Here is a 14,919-nt window from a genome sequence, read left to right as displayed (position 1 = left end):
AGCCACCATGTGGTTGCTGGGATTTGAACTCCTGACCTTCGGAAGAGCAGTCGGGTGCTCTTACCCACTGAGCCATCTCACCAGCCCTCAAAATATAATTGTTAACAGAAGTTCAGACTCCTTGTGGATTCACAGTCAACAGGCATTTATTTGCTTTGTTGATGACAAATTATTTCCTGTATTATCTGATTATATTTATTAATAGTGCCAGGAGTTGGCTCTCTCCCTCTCAAAGGGTCTCAAGCTGTGCTGGTCATTGGTTAGCCATTCCCTCCATCTCTGATCCATCTTTATCCTTGCACATCTCGTGGACAGGACAAATTTTGGGTCAAGGGTTTCGTGGGTAAGTTGGTGTCTCCCCTCCAGTAGAGACTGGAAGTCCTGCCTGGCTATAGGAGGTCACCACTTTAGACTCCATATTCCTAGTTGCTGGAGTCTCAGCTAGAGTCACCCCCATAGGCAGGAGGATCACTGCTTATCCAAGAGAGCCCAACTGATTTCCATTCTCTCTCCCATCCCTCTCTGTCTCCATCCCTCTCAACACTTGCTCCTACTCTGTTCCCCTCCCCACTTCCTCTTCCACCCAGATGACTATTTCCTTCTCTGAGTGAGAGTCAAGCATCTCCCCTTGGGACTCCTTGCTACCTAGCTTCTCTGGATCTATGGATTGTAGCATGGTTATCCTATACTTCATAGCTAATATCCACTTGTAAGTGAGTACATACCATGCGTGTCTTTTTGGGTCTGGGTTACCTCACTCTCTCTGGACATATTTGTTGGCATATTACCAACATTCCCAGGGCATTCCCTATGGGTAGCATTGGAATTCAGACTAAATTTACTCCAGCTGGGACTCTTTTCAGTCAATTAACATCCTTACAGTTAACTTCCAGCTGAGTGGAGGGGAAGAAATTCAAGGAAAGAAAGGCTCACAGTGACCTTTGCCAGGACACAACCATCCACCGCGTCTCTCCTCCTATATGTGTGACTGATCTCATTGTGCCTAAAGACATGTCCCTTGTCACCTCCCCATCAAGGTGATCTTCATTTTCTCCCTTTTGCTCACAACTCTCCCGTAACCTAGAAGTGACTTGCGTGTAATTAAAAGGGTATCAAAGCAGACTAGGAAGAAATAACCTGCCTCAGCCTCAGAACTGGCTGGGGTCGTGCTGCGGTGTTGGCTCACTGGGCCCAGCAGTTAGAGGATGGGGTAGCAATGGCAAATGCTGAAAAGAATATTTGGCTTTATAAAGAATCAACATCTTAAAAGAGCATCATTCCATTAAGAAAAATGTTTACAGAGCCAGGAGCGGTGGTATTCCAGGATAAGGAGTCCCAGCTACTTGAGAGGCTGAGGCAGGAGGATCACTTGAGCTAAGGAGGTGGAAGACAGTTGAAGCAACATAGAGAGATGTCTTTCTTTCTTTCTTTCTTTCTTTCTTTCTTTCTTCCTTTTCTTTCTTTTTTTGAAAAGTGTATCATATTAAATTATAGCTCTTGAGACAGTGATCTTGGAAATAAAAGTTCTGAGTTGATAGCTATTAGACCAGAAAGACCAGGTCCTAAAATAAGAACCTAGAACTTTTAATGGCAAAATTAGGTAGATGTTTGAAAATCTTCACTGTCTCAGAGAAGGTATGGTATTTTTAATTATACATATATTTAATTATATGCACATTTAATTTATACAAAAATGACACAGAGATATGGAGGAGACAGAGATAGGATCTGAGTTAAGGTTATAAAATGTTTATTAAGAATATAACCAGGTAGTGGTGGCTCATGCCTTTACTCCTAGCACTTTAGAAGCAGAGGCACCAGATTTCTGAGTTCGAGGCCAACCTGCTCTATAGAGTGAGATCCAGGATAGCCAGGGCTACACAGAGAAACCCTGTCTCAAAAAAACCAAACCAAACCAAACCAAACCACCTGGTTTCCTACCCAGAAGGTGACCTTTTTCGCCATCTGTGGAGGCAGACCTCAATACCTTTTACTATAGAGGTAGACCTCCCTGAAATCCACCACACTCTCCCTCCCTAGCTCCCAGTGAACAGAATCCATCCCTAAGGGGAATGTCACATGTACTTTAGCCTGCTGACCTCTGTGTGACCTTAGTCAGAGACCATTGGATTCTAATCCCTTTAGCTATAGAACCCACCTTCACAGTTATATGTACTTTGTAAAGGAGTTTCTAAGCTTTATTGTGCACCTGGAATGGGAGTGATTGTTGCCTGGAAACCTTTTTCCCAAGCTGTACCCTGTTTTAAATATGCTGATAGTGGACCATCTGGCATCAGACTGCCCAAGTCGATCTGAAATGAGCTCTCATTCTCAGCTCTTTACTAATCAAGTTTCTGTTTTCCGTTTCCAGGTTTGACCTGCCACCAGTTATCTTGTTCTCCATGGACGGTTTTAGAGCTGAGTATTTACAAACATGGAGTACCCTTTTGCCTAATATCAACAAACTGAGTAAGTCGGGCCAGCCAACTATGTGAGAGCAATAAGGAGCCTACTGCTCCCATCTCTGACAGCATTGATGGCTTGTCTTAGCCCTCGGTCCTCTCGAGATCTCCATGACTTAGCCCTGTGGTCTATACATTTTCACTAGGGAACGTTTTCCCTACTTGATCGTTCTCCTTGACTTTTTCTTAAGTGGGGTGCTCATCATTTTGTTGATTTTGAGGGGTTCCATTTTAGAGTGTAACTTCTGAATCATGGGAACCCGTTACGTATACCAATTCAAAGGTGGCATTTGTCAAAACTGGGTTCTGAGTCTCCGCAAGGTTGCTGGGTATATCTACCATTCACTAACACTCTACTAGAAGCTCTGATCTTCAGGCTCCATTGCCACTGCTGCTCTCGGATTGTGTAGAAACTGACTCCGTCCACTCGGAGCATGAGACCTCAGGCTTGTAGTAAGATGGTCATCTCCAAGTGGATAGGGTCACTGTCGGATCATGGCAAGGCTTGAAGTTATGATACATATTGTTCTCATCATCACCTTTATCACCTTGAAGCGTGATGCTTCTGGGTTAGGGCACTCAGACCTTCCTGAAACTCAACACAATCATAATTATAAAAGCTGAATGCCTGAGGTCACAGGATGAGAGCGAACTCGGGGGCTTCTAGCATCTGCTCTTCTGCAATTCCTGTCTTTCATTTCCTTCTCCCCAGACTCTTGTATTTACAAAATTCTCAAATACAATCATGGTTTTATTGGTTTCTTGTTTTGAATTTTCTTCAAATTATTATTAAGTGGCTCTTTCAGCTTGGGTAAGCTGATCGGTTTCTTCGTTGGTAAAATGAAAGACAAGATCCAATGATTTCTTCAGTTAACCCCATGCCAAGATGATGTGGAAAGGCAGCCTGCTTCTCTCTGCAGCAGTGGCCCCATGACTCCAGACATTTTCCCTCATTTTGCGTCTTTGGCAAAAGAGACTGAGAACTTTCCAAGTCTGAAGTTTGCCACTCTGCTGAGCACCTTGGGTGTGGAGGGTGAACTGACATCTCTCAGGTTTTATACCTCATTATTTAAATGTATTTGGTAACATGTCTATGAAAGCCTGTGTTCTAAAGGGAGGTCAATAGGAGACTGGACTGAATCTGTTTTCTCATCCCATTGAGAACTGGAAATGTCATTTACAAGTATTTCAACCATAGCTTTCTGGTTTCTGCTTAAAACACATTTTTAGCCATTTGGATGCCATCTTGATAGCCAGTGCGTTAAAACCTCACTACTTAAGTCTGTCAACCCAAGTGACCTCCCTGTTAGTTTCCAGGGAACTGGAGTATGATGCTTTGGATCTGAAGTACCCCTGCCCACAGGCTTGTGTTTTAGACACTTGGCTCTCAGCTGACAGTTTTATTGCAGGATGCTTGGGAACTTTTGCAAAAACTTTGGAACCTATTTGGAAAAAGTAAGTAAGCAGGTCCTTGGGGTATTCTTCCTGGCTTCCTCTTCCCGCTCTCTTCCCACTTCATGTGTGACGACAGGAGAAGGAGAATTTCATCTGTTATACACTCTTGTGTGCTCTGCTCACTCTCACAGAACTCAGCAGCCAAGGACTGAACCTCGAACCATCTAGAAACATAAGCCAAGCTAGATTCTGCTTCTCTTGTTGTTTATCTGGGTTCTGGTCACACTGACCGAAAGCTAAGTAATCTATGGATTAAGAGCAGATATTATGAAGTAGGATCTGCACTACAGTAGCCATCAGGTGAAATAGGCATGACTCTTAAGGAAGTCTAACTACCAATCTCTAGCTACAATAGTTGTGGGAACTGAGTATGATCTCAAACCACACAGCAGTGAGACATAGGGATAACTATTCAGTGGATGAGGACATGACTGCCGCATGCATACTGTAGTAGGCTTATGGTGATGTTTCATCTCAGTGTGGAAGTCTGTAAATATAGACGCCTAGAGACAAGACTTGGAGCCCTCCCAGTGAGATGGAATGGATCTGGTCTGGGTTGCAAGCCCCCTCCTTTGGAAAGTTAGGTGAAAATAAGTATCAAGCCAACAGAAAAAACTCAACAAATTTCTTTTGTAGGGTTTTTTTTTTTTTTTTTTTTTTGAGATATAAGTTGGCAAGGTTGGCAGTTACAAGCAGTAAGCCTCTTCAGTTCTCTGTAGCAGGCCTTTTTCTCTCTGCCTTCTACTGTATTTTGATAAGAGCCCTTGGCACTAGGTCCACCCTCAGGAATATGAGGCAGTATTGTCTGTGAGTGCAGTGCTTATAGTGGGCCTCTGAATGTACTCACTTTACATGACAAATTTTGTATAAACTGGTTCACAATCCAATAGCTTTTTTGATCTTGTCTGTGTTCTTAAATATAAATCAAGTCTCATAGTTAACATATATTTGAGTTGTTTTTTTAATATATTAATCCAATCTTCATCTTTTTATTAGCTGTATAAACTTTACGTAGTCAGAGATATGGAAAGATTTCTTAGTGTCATTTTCACACCTTGCTTTATGCTTGACATTAGTCCTTAAAAATTCTTATGTGTTTAACTTTTAAAACATGCTTTGAGTTTTTCCATTTCATTTTATATAATTTCTGTAGATATTTTCTTTGTATTTACCATGGCACTTATATCCATATTTTCATCTTATGATTATAACAGGCTATTTTTTTTATTTGGTTTTTTCGAGACAGGGTTTCTCTGTATAGCCCTGGCAGTCCTGGAGCTCACTTTGTAGACCAGGCTGGCCTCAAACTCAGAAATCCGCCTGCCTCTGCCTCCCGAGTGCTGGGATTAAAGGCGTGCGCCACCACGCCCGGCTATAACAGGCTATTTTACAGTAACAAATTTAACTGTGTAGACCGTGACACTTTCCCCCAACACAGTCACAATTTCTACCTATGTATTAATATATATCCATCATCATATTTAGTTACACTATTGTTTTGTTTTCTATGTTTTATGTTGGAATTAAATGTGATTTACTACCACGCGCAGAGAGTTAAAATAGTCTGTATTTGTCTGTATGCTTACCTTTGCCCATGCATTTCTTGACTTTCTTATGTGATTCGTGTCTGCATCCTTTTCAAGACAAGTCTGGTGCTAATGAACTCAGGTTCCTGTAGAAACCTGTTTCCCCGTTTCTACCTTTCTGTCTCTCCTTTCTCTTCTTCTTTATCTTCTCAGAGAGAAATTTTTCTGGATACAGTGTTGTTGTTTGGTAGGTTTTTAATCTTTCTTTTAGCACTTTGAATTCATTATTCTACTCACTTCTGATTTTTAAAATATTTATTTATTTATTTAATGTATGTGAGTACACTGTTGCTGTCTTTAGACACACCAAAAAAGGGCATTAGAGCCAGGTGTGGTGGCGCATGCCTTTAATCCCAGCACTCAGGAGGTAGAGGCAGGTGGATTTCTGAGTTCGAGGCCAGCCTGGTGTACAAAGTGAGTCCATGACAGCCAGGGCTATACAGAGAGACCCTGTCTCAAAAAACCAAAAAAAAAAAAAGGCATAAGATTCCATTACAGATGGTTTTGAGACACCATGTGGTTGCTGGGAATTGAACTCATGACCTCTGGAAGAACAGTCAGTGCTCTTAATTGCTGAGCCATCTCTCTAGCCTCTCACTTCTGATTTTTTTAGAGGGGGGGATCTACTTACAGTCCTTCAGAGGTCCCCCCTTCTGATGCTTTCATTATTTATCTTTTGATAATTTTATTGCATGTATAATAGTATGGTTGTCTTGCTTAGTTTCATGTCTTTTTGGGTACCTGTCCATGTTCTGGAATTGGAGGTCTGTCCCCTTTTCCAGATCTGGGTGCTTTAGCTTTTATTTCTTGGAATAAACCTTTAAGCTCACCGGGTGTGGTGGCGCATGCCTTTAATCTCAGCACTCGGGAGGCAGAGGCAGGCAGATTTCTGAGTTCGAGGCAAGCCTGGTCTACAAAGTGAGTTCCAGGACAGCCAGGGCTACACAGAGAAACCCTGTCTCGAAAAACCAAAACCTTTAAGCTCCCTTTCTTTCTCCCCTTCTTCTGGAAATCCCACGATGTGTATATTGGTCCACTTGATGATTGTAATACTCCTCATCTTTATTTTCTCTTTGTCATTATTTCTAAATTTTGTTCTTCTGTATGAATAACTTGCAGTGAAATCCTTGACTTTTCAGACCTTTTCCTCTTGATCTAGTCTGAATTGTCTGATTTGCAGAACTCTGGTGAACTCTTCAGTGAAATTATTGCAACCTTTGGTTCTATTTTTTTTCTTTTTTTGGTACATTTGAAATACTGTCTCTCTATTTTATGGAATTCGGTCTGTGTATCATTAATGAGCCTCTTTGCAATAGCCATTTTTAGCTCTCTATTAGATAAATCATACTTTACTGCTTAATTAAGGCAAGCTTCTTGTTCCTTTCTTTTGAACTTGTTTTCTTGTTGCCTTCATTGTTCCTTTACTAATTATAGACCATATTCAGGTCTATTATTAGACAAGACAGTCACTTCTCTTAGTCACGGTCTATTGGTTTATAATAGAAAGTTACCAATCAGCCTGATTATATACTATATAAGCTAGAGGTTTCTCAATCTCATAGTAGGTTCAACTTTTTTCTTTGTTCTTAGGGGATGTGCAGGTATGAAATATATGTCAGATCTCATCCAAGCAAGCACCAAGCAAGCAAGACCAAAGCACAGTTTCATCATCAGTAGACGGTTTTAACTCTTTCTGACCCCAGAGAAGTCAGCTGGGATGGTGAACTCCGCTTGTTTCGATGATGGAGAGGCAGCATGCTAATTCGTATAATAGATACATCTTTTAGCTTCCATACTCCGTTGTCAGCTTGATGAGATTTAGAACCATCTGGGAGCTGGGACTTTAGGGATGCTTCTGGGGGATTGGTCTTGATCAAGTGGGAAGACCTAGACAGAAAGGGTAGGACCATTCCCCGAGGCAGAATCCTGGATGGTGTCAAAAGAAAAAACCCAGAGAAGCAAAGGCAGTCATTGTCCTCTGTTTCTTAACTTTGAATTCAATGTGACCAAGCGCCTGAAACTCTTGTGGCTTTGAATTTCCTACAACAAAGGACTGTGAGCCAAAATAAATCCTCTTTCCTTTAAGCTGCTTTTGTTAGGTATATCATTTCCTTGTCAGGAAAAGTAACTTAGACAGTGGACAGCTCAGAGGCCATTCTTCTGCAGAAACCCTGAAAAGACGGGGGATTAGATGTAATCCAGGGAAGTCTCTGAACTGGGGTCCACTCCTTACTCACACTGAGCTTAGTCAGCATGAGGAGCTGGGTGAATGTGCACAGACTAGTTCATCCTTCTTACTTTCTTTGATTCCTGGGGAATTAGAATATGCTGGGTCACCCCAGCTCTTCAAAACCGGCGAGAGAAAAACTTGCCACTTGGATTTTAGCTGGGAAGTTTGGCCATTAGAAGGATGTCCTAATTCTCTTTCCCCCCTGAGGAAAGCTGGAACCTAGAGGTTCCCAGAGGATCGCCTCGTGGGATACAGAACTATTCTGGGTGAGTGGGAACTGTGGTCGTTACCATGTGGCTGTGTCTGTCTTTTGGAGCCTCTGAAGAGGGTTCTGGGGTTCCCACGCAAGGGACTGATGCATGTGTTGCTACTGAATGGCTGCACTTGTGGGACGAAGAGCAACACAGCTTCCTCCTCCTTCAGCTTCCTAGCGTCAACCTCTCTTTAATCTATTCTCTGTGTGTAACGAGCTTAGGCACACAACTTGCAATTAGTGGGAGGATCAACACCCCCCCCCCCAAACACACACACACTATCCGGGTTCCACTGAATTCTGGATATAAAACATAGGTTAACCATTTGATGAGTCTTCTCAGAAGGTACAAGCAAGGTTTGTAAACAATCAAAAGGCACGTCTCCAGTCTGTAGCTATTGCTGAACTGTTTGTATGTTGTCACTCTGGGGCAAGGTCTTGTTCATATTTTATTAGGATTGCTTTGAAGCTCCTACCTGTCCCTTAGCTAGTCCTCTGTCCTTATGGCCGTAGAGGTTGTAAGCCTGCTAATGCATTTTTATCCTGTTTGCATTTTTGGATTATGTTTGTTTAGCATTTTCTTTCCTTTCTTGAGTGTTTGTACATGCACATGAATACGTGTACTCGTATATGTAGAAGCCAGAAGCGGATACCAGGTACTCTCCTCAATCAATTTATTTGGAGTACATCAGTTCACCAAGACAAGCTGGCAGGTGACCTCACAAGGATCTGCCCATCTTGGCCTCCCTAGTCTAGGTTTAAAGATGCATACCACCATGCCCTGCTTTTTATGTGGGTGTTAGAGATCCAAACTTGCTTTCTCAAGTTCACGAAGCTAACTGAGCCATCTGCCCTAGATTTTTTGTTTCTCTGAAAATGTTTTTTCTATAAATTATGTTACAAAATATTTTCTAGGCAACGTTTTGTAGTCAAAACAAAACCTTGCCCTGATAGCCATCATGTCTGGCTAGAGGCTTTCTGTTGGATCTAGGTTTAATTTAAGTTTCTACTTAGATTCAGAAGAAACACACTGCAGGGAGGCCATGCTTTCTGCAGGCTGTCCTCTAGTGTCCTGGTTATAACACAGGACACAATGCAATAGCCGAGTCTGAGGACAGTTTCAGGTGGGTCCTGGTTAGGGCAATATATACCTAGGGCAGGGCTGCTCAGTTATACTTCATTAATACCCAGTTTCTTCAGGCATTTGCAAACCTGAGTCTTCCCACCCATTTTCTAAGGAAATAAAAACAGAAACTGACTCTATATTTCCTGTTTATTTTTTTCTCCCATGTCATTCTTTAAATGGTGAAAGTAGATTAAATCTCATTTTATTTTATCCTAGAACTTCATGGTAATTTGAGTTTATCATGTCCAAAGCAGAAGACACCCCCACCTCTCCTCTTTGCATCAAGGGCTGTACACAGTGGACTCAATATGGATTTCCAGGAGAGTCTGATGGGGGACACTTCTGAATCTTATTAAAAACAAACCATGGCTGGGAAGTTGAGCAAAGTCAAGGCTGTTTGGGAGAGCATTGTTTTCAGCTGCAGAGCATGTGACATTTTGGCCCTTGACCAATTTCACGTTGTGTTTTAACATAGATGGAATCTATAATGGGAGAGTGGGCTTTGAGAATGAGAGGTCGTGAGACCTGGGTGTGGAAACACTCCTTGCCTTAACGCTGCACAGGAAATGGCAGTGTGCTCCAGCAGGTCTGACCTCCTCTCCTGGGGTTACTGCTCACACAGAAAACAGAACAATGGGAGCGCAATTAATGCCACACTTTGTGAAAAACACCTAACAGGAAGCGTCAATGGTCAGATGGAAACTGACCCCAAAATAACAAGCTGTAGCGTGAACTTTGAGAATTTTACCAGGCGGCACCCATTTTTGCAGTTGTACACTTCAAATGCTCTTTCAGCCTCGGAGGAGAGTCTGACTGGTGACTTCTGTTATGCTCAATATTTTAAATGTAGGAACTGCAGCTGAGAGCCAAATTCTGGGTAAAAATTGTTACTGTTAACTATCAGACACATAAAGCGAGGAACCAAGAGAAAACACTGCCAGTAGTGTGTACTTTAGGGTACTTTTATCTTAAAGGTCAGCAAGTTGGGGCTCCTCAGCCAACTCTGCCTTTAATGCATTTGATTCCATATATGCTAAGAACTGGATTGTTTTTAATGATTTAAAAGAGAAGAAGAAAAATCTTGTGGGATGTAAAATTTGAGTTTCGATGTCTACCGGTAACATTTATGGTATCTCAGTGAGTTTCCTTGTGTATGGATTGGCTCACCTGCGGTGCATTCCCAAAAAGAATAGAATTTGAGTTGCTACAGCAGAAACCACATGGCCTTGCCAAGTTTAACATCGATGCCTCCTGGCTCTTCCCAGAAAAAAAAAGCCCATTTGACTCCCAGAAATGGACTAAATTTCAGGGTCAGAATTCCTCCCTCTTTCCATGTCTAAACCCTTTTTTAGTTTCTGGAAAACATGCTGGTATTTAGTTATCCACAATAAACACCTGCCTAATGTCTTACTCTATTGTCTTACAGAAACATGTGGAATCCATTCTAAATATATGAGAGCAATGTATCCCACCAAAACCTTCCCAAATCATTATACCATTGTCACGGTAAGTGCTTGGATCAGTGGAAGATTGACAGGCCACAGGCAGGGAATTGACTGCACTACACAGATAGGGACACATTGAGCAAGAACTGGGCAAGCTTGTGCTACACACTTCATAAGTGCACCACTGAATCCAGGCTAGAAAGGCATGGCTCGGTGTTCTCCATCCATTGACCACACGCGCCTCACATTAGGCTAACTCACCTTTGTGAGGCCACAGAAATCTGTGAGAAACACCATTCTCCTGGATCTTTTCATTGCTCTTTCCTTAACTTGAAGTCAGCTGGGAAGTGTGGCACTCTGTAAGCACTGATACTTACATGTAGAAAATTCTAGACTCAAATATCTATCTATCTATCTATCTATCTATCTATCTATCTATCTATCTACTAGTTTTACTTGATGAAATTTTGTTTCATAAGTGGACTCATTCTAGTGACTTTAAAAAAAAAGATAAGACAACCAAAGCAAATAGATTCTCCTCATTAAATGAAAAAACATGGGTACCAAGCAGGTAACTAAGTATGCAAGAGATGTTAGTTTTTTTGTGTTACACAGCATGTGAAGGAAGATAAAATATTGTAACTTGTGAGTTGTTTAGGAGCCCACGGCCCCAGCCTGGGACTGAGAACAAAGCAGAACAGCCCCCAGGCATGCCAGGGCAGGGCTGTTGTTAAGGCATTCCTAAGAACATCTTGACTGTAAAGATAAAAAGGTATGCAAGGACCAGCAGGGCTATATTATCTGAGTCAACACCATCTGGCCGGAACCTCCCCTCTGTCTCCTATTGCCCCTTGGCGCCGCTGGGTAAAGTCATACATCAACTGGTTGCTATGTGAACAAAGATAAGCCCCCAGCCCACAGGAACAAAGTCCTGATGCCCTGTAATCTTTCTGTTAATGTTTGAATAAGCCAATAGTGTGTTGCTATGCTGAATTCCACACCCCTAAACCCTTACCCCATAAAAACCCCTAGCTTTTGAGCCTCGTGGCTGACATTGTTATCTCCTGTGTGGGATGCATGTCAGTCCGGAGCTCCGTAATTAAACGTCCTCATGTAATTACATCAAGAGATGGTCCTTTGTGATTTTTTGGGTGCACGCCGAATCGGGAATGGGGTGGGGGTTTCCCCAGTAGGTTCTTTCACATGTTAGTTATTTTGCTCATTGCTAGAACAACATACCAGACCGAAAGCCATTTAAGCATGAAGCACTCTGCTCATTCTGGAGTACAACGTGAAGGGATCCATCCTGACACAGTGGGTGGCAAGGCAGCAGGAGCTAGAGGCTGCTTGGTCGTGCTCGCGTGTAGTCAGGAAGTAGAGAGAAAACAGGAAGTAGGACAGGGCTATAAAACTCCAAGGCCTGGCGAGATGGTCAGCTAGTCAAGGTGCTCGTCACGGGCCTGAGAACAGGAGTTCTATGTTCAGGACTCACATAGTGAAAGGAGAGAAATGACTCTTCAAAGTTGCCCTCTAACCTCCCTGGGCTTGCCTTACGTAGCATGTACATAACCCACAGCACACATGCACATGCACAGAAAGTAAATATATAAACACACCTCCTGTCCAGGCCTGTCCCGCTGACCTACATCCCCCTTCTTCCGTCCAGGCTTTACCTTCTAAAGCAGTGGCTCTCAGACTGGTTTGCAACCCCTTGGGGAATCACATACCAAGTACCCTGCGTATCAGATACTTACATTACGATTCGTAACAGTGGCAGAATTGCAGTTATGAAGTAGCAATGAAATAATTTTGAGGTTGGCAGTCACCACAACAGGAGGAACTGTAGTCAAGGGTTACAGCATTAGGATGGTTGAGAACCACTGATCTAAAGGTTCTACCCTCTCCCAGAACAGTACTTTCAACCAGGAACCAAGTGTCAAACCAACCTAGCCTCTGGGGGACATTGAACAGTGTAAGCACAACAGTGAAGTCAGAACAAACCATCTGCTGCTAGCTGCAACTGAGGCCAAGATACATGGAGGATAAGAGCTGTGTCTTCCCGATACTTAGTTTCAGATCTGTTCCATGGAAAAGTGTACCATTCTCCCTAGGTATGTGTAGAGATCTGTTGCTATTGCAGCTTGCCTATAGTTTACTAAAGCATACTTCATAATCTTATTTTTGTGATAAAAATTATAGGGTTTGTATCCAGAGTCACACGGCATCATTGACAACAATATGTATGACGTGCACCTCAACAAGAATTTTTCCCTTTCTTCAGTGGAGAAAAGCAATCCCGCCTGGTGGAGTGGGCAGCCGGTATGTAGCAGTCCCACCCTGGCCTCCTGGCCTCCTGGCCTCTGCTTTCATGGACAATGGCTCGGTGTTCTCAGTCTACCCGAGTTTCTCACCAATCATGTAGTTTCTAATGGCTGAAGATGTGAAGATTTTACCACTATTTATTATAACGATATGAATTTTAAAAAACATTTGTGGTTGCTCACTGAGGTGGTTGGTTTGGCGTTGACATTGGTCTTGTATCATCAATGGACCCATACTCAACTTTACTCAAAAAGATAGGTAATTTCCCCCATATTGTTCTGCAGTTCCTTCAAAGGTGAAGAAGTACGCGATTCTATCAATGTGGGAGAAATAATGAACAGTTACTACCTTACTCCATGTTTTATTGTTGAGGGAGATTGACCAATCATAACATTTTAATTTACTGTAAAAACAAGAACAAATTCGCAGTCAAAATAGTTGTTAGCAGGAGGTTATAGTGTTCATTCTTAAACAATTATCCTGTTGTCTTTCACTCTTTATAGATTTGGCTAACGGCAATGTATCAAGGTTTAAAAGCTGCTTGCTACTACTGGCCGGGATCAGATGTGGCTGTCAATGGCTCCTTCCCTACCATCTACAGGAATTACAGCAAGTAGGGAAAGGGCCTTTCCATAAGGATCCATCTAGGCAGGGATCTGTAGACAGCTTTCCTCATTTATTTGTTTGCCTTAAAGATTGATGTGTGTGTGTGTGTGTGTGTGTGTGTTTGTGTATGTATGTGCATATGTGTGCATGCGTGTGTTTGTATCTGTGCAAGTGTGTGTGTGTGTGTGTGTGTGTACTGTCCTCAAGTGCACCATGAAGCATATGTAGAAGTCTGAGGACATTCTGAGGGTCAGCTCTCTTCTATCATACAGGATCTGGATTAAGCTCAGTGGCAGGCACTGTATCTGCTGTTGTAGTTTTGTTTTTATTGCTGTGGTTAAATACCATGACGGAAAGCAACTTACGGGAGAAAGGTATTTATTTAGGGTTGAACTTCTGGGTTGAAATCTGTCACTGAGAGATGCCACAGAAGCAGAAGCACGAGACAGCTAGACATCTAGAGTGAAGAGCTCAGAATGAAAGGGTGCCTGTGTGATCACCTGCCTGCTTGTGCTGACCTTGACTTCTCCATACTGAAAGAGTTCAGAAGGCGTGGCCTGGGGACTCTACTCCCTGGCTTGTCAGCCTTGCTTTTGACTTTCACAGAAGACGCAGTCTGAGGGTTTTGGGGTTTTTTGTTTTTGTTTGTTTGTTTGTTTTGTTTTGTTTTTGAGACAGGGTTTCTCTGTGTAGCTTTGGCTGTTCTAGGACTTGATCTGTAGACCAGGCTGGCCATGAACTCAGAGATTTGTCTGCCTCTGACTCCAGAGTATTGGGATTAATTGTGTGCCCACTGTTTCCTGGCCTGAAAATCTTTTTTTACAGCTTTAGTCTGCACTTTCATCTCCTTGCCTGTATTACTAAGGCCCCTGTCTCCCCAACTTTCTGTTTCTTCTCTCCTGTGATCTATTCTCAATCATCAATCAAAAGGAACCTTTGCCAGTCTAGTTACAGCACTTCATCAAGTATTTCAGTGGCTCCTGGCACACATGCTCTGTACATTAGCAGACCCATGCATGGGTTCTGATGCTGCTTTGCCCACCTGCCTAGGGATAGCGCCACTTACAGTGTAATGGGTCTCCTTACATCAATTCATAGGCAAGATGATCCCCTATAGATATACTTAGAGACCAACCTCTACCTCAAAGTACACTGTTTGCAAATAGACGACCAGTACATGTGATGTATAATGAGTAAAAGCCAACAGTTATAAGTTATCAACTTGACTTGTTGATAATCAACGGCTTTCATTTTAGTTGTGCAAAGTTAAAAGGAGAAACAAGTAAAAAGGAAAGAAAGTGACCATTTTTTGATGAGATGAGTTTGTGGAAAGTTTTTCTGACAGTGGGGCCCTTTGAGCGTGCCACGCCCCTTTCAGTGGAGCGTGCCACGCCCCTTTCAGTGGAGCGTGCCACGCCCCTTTCAGTGTTTTGA

General features: G+C 42.6%; 1 protein-coding gene across 1 annotated transcript in view; it reads left to right on the top strand.

Annotated features, from left to right (window-relative positions):
* The window catches only part of Enpp3 (ectonucleotide pyrophosphatase/phosphodiesterase 3), a 69,329-nt gene that overhangs the window by 16,186 nt on the left and 38,224 nt on the right, over window positions 1-14,919 (top strand). The window contains exons 6-9 of the mRNA XM_021173940.3: window positions 2,372-2,469; window positions 10,539-10,618; window positions 12,757-12,876; window positions 13,383-13,492. Coding sequence (XP_021029599.1) covers window positions 2,372-2,469; window positions 10,539-10,618; window positions 12,757-12,876; window positions 13,383-13,492 — 408 coding nt within the window. The remainder of the gene's footprint in view (window positions 1-2,371; window positions 2,470-10,538; window positions 10,619-12,756; window positions 12,877-13,382; window positions 13,493-14,919) is intronic.

Source organism: Mus caroli, unplaced genomic scaffold (genome assembly GCF_978045245.1).
Source record: "Mus caroli unplaced genomic scaffold, Mus_caroli_1 scaffold_9, whole genome shotgun sequence".
Taxonomy (NCBI): domain Eukaryota; kingdom Metazoa; phylum Chordata; class Mammalia; order Rodentia; family Muridae; genus Mus; species Mus caroli.
This window is presented reverse-complemented; position numbering and strand designations above follow the sequence as displayed.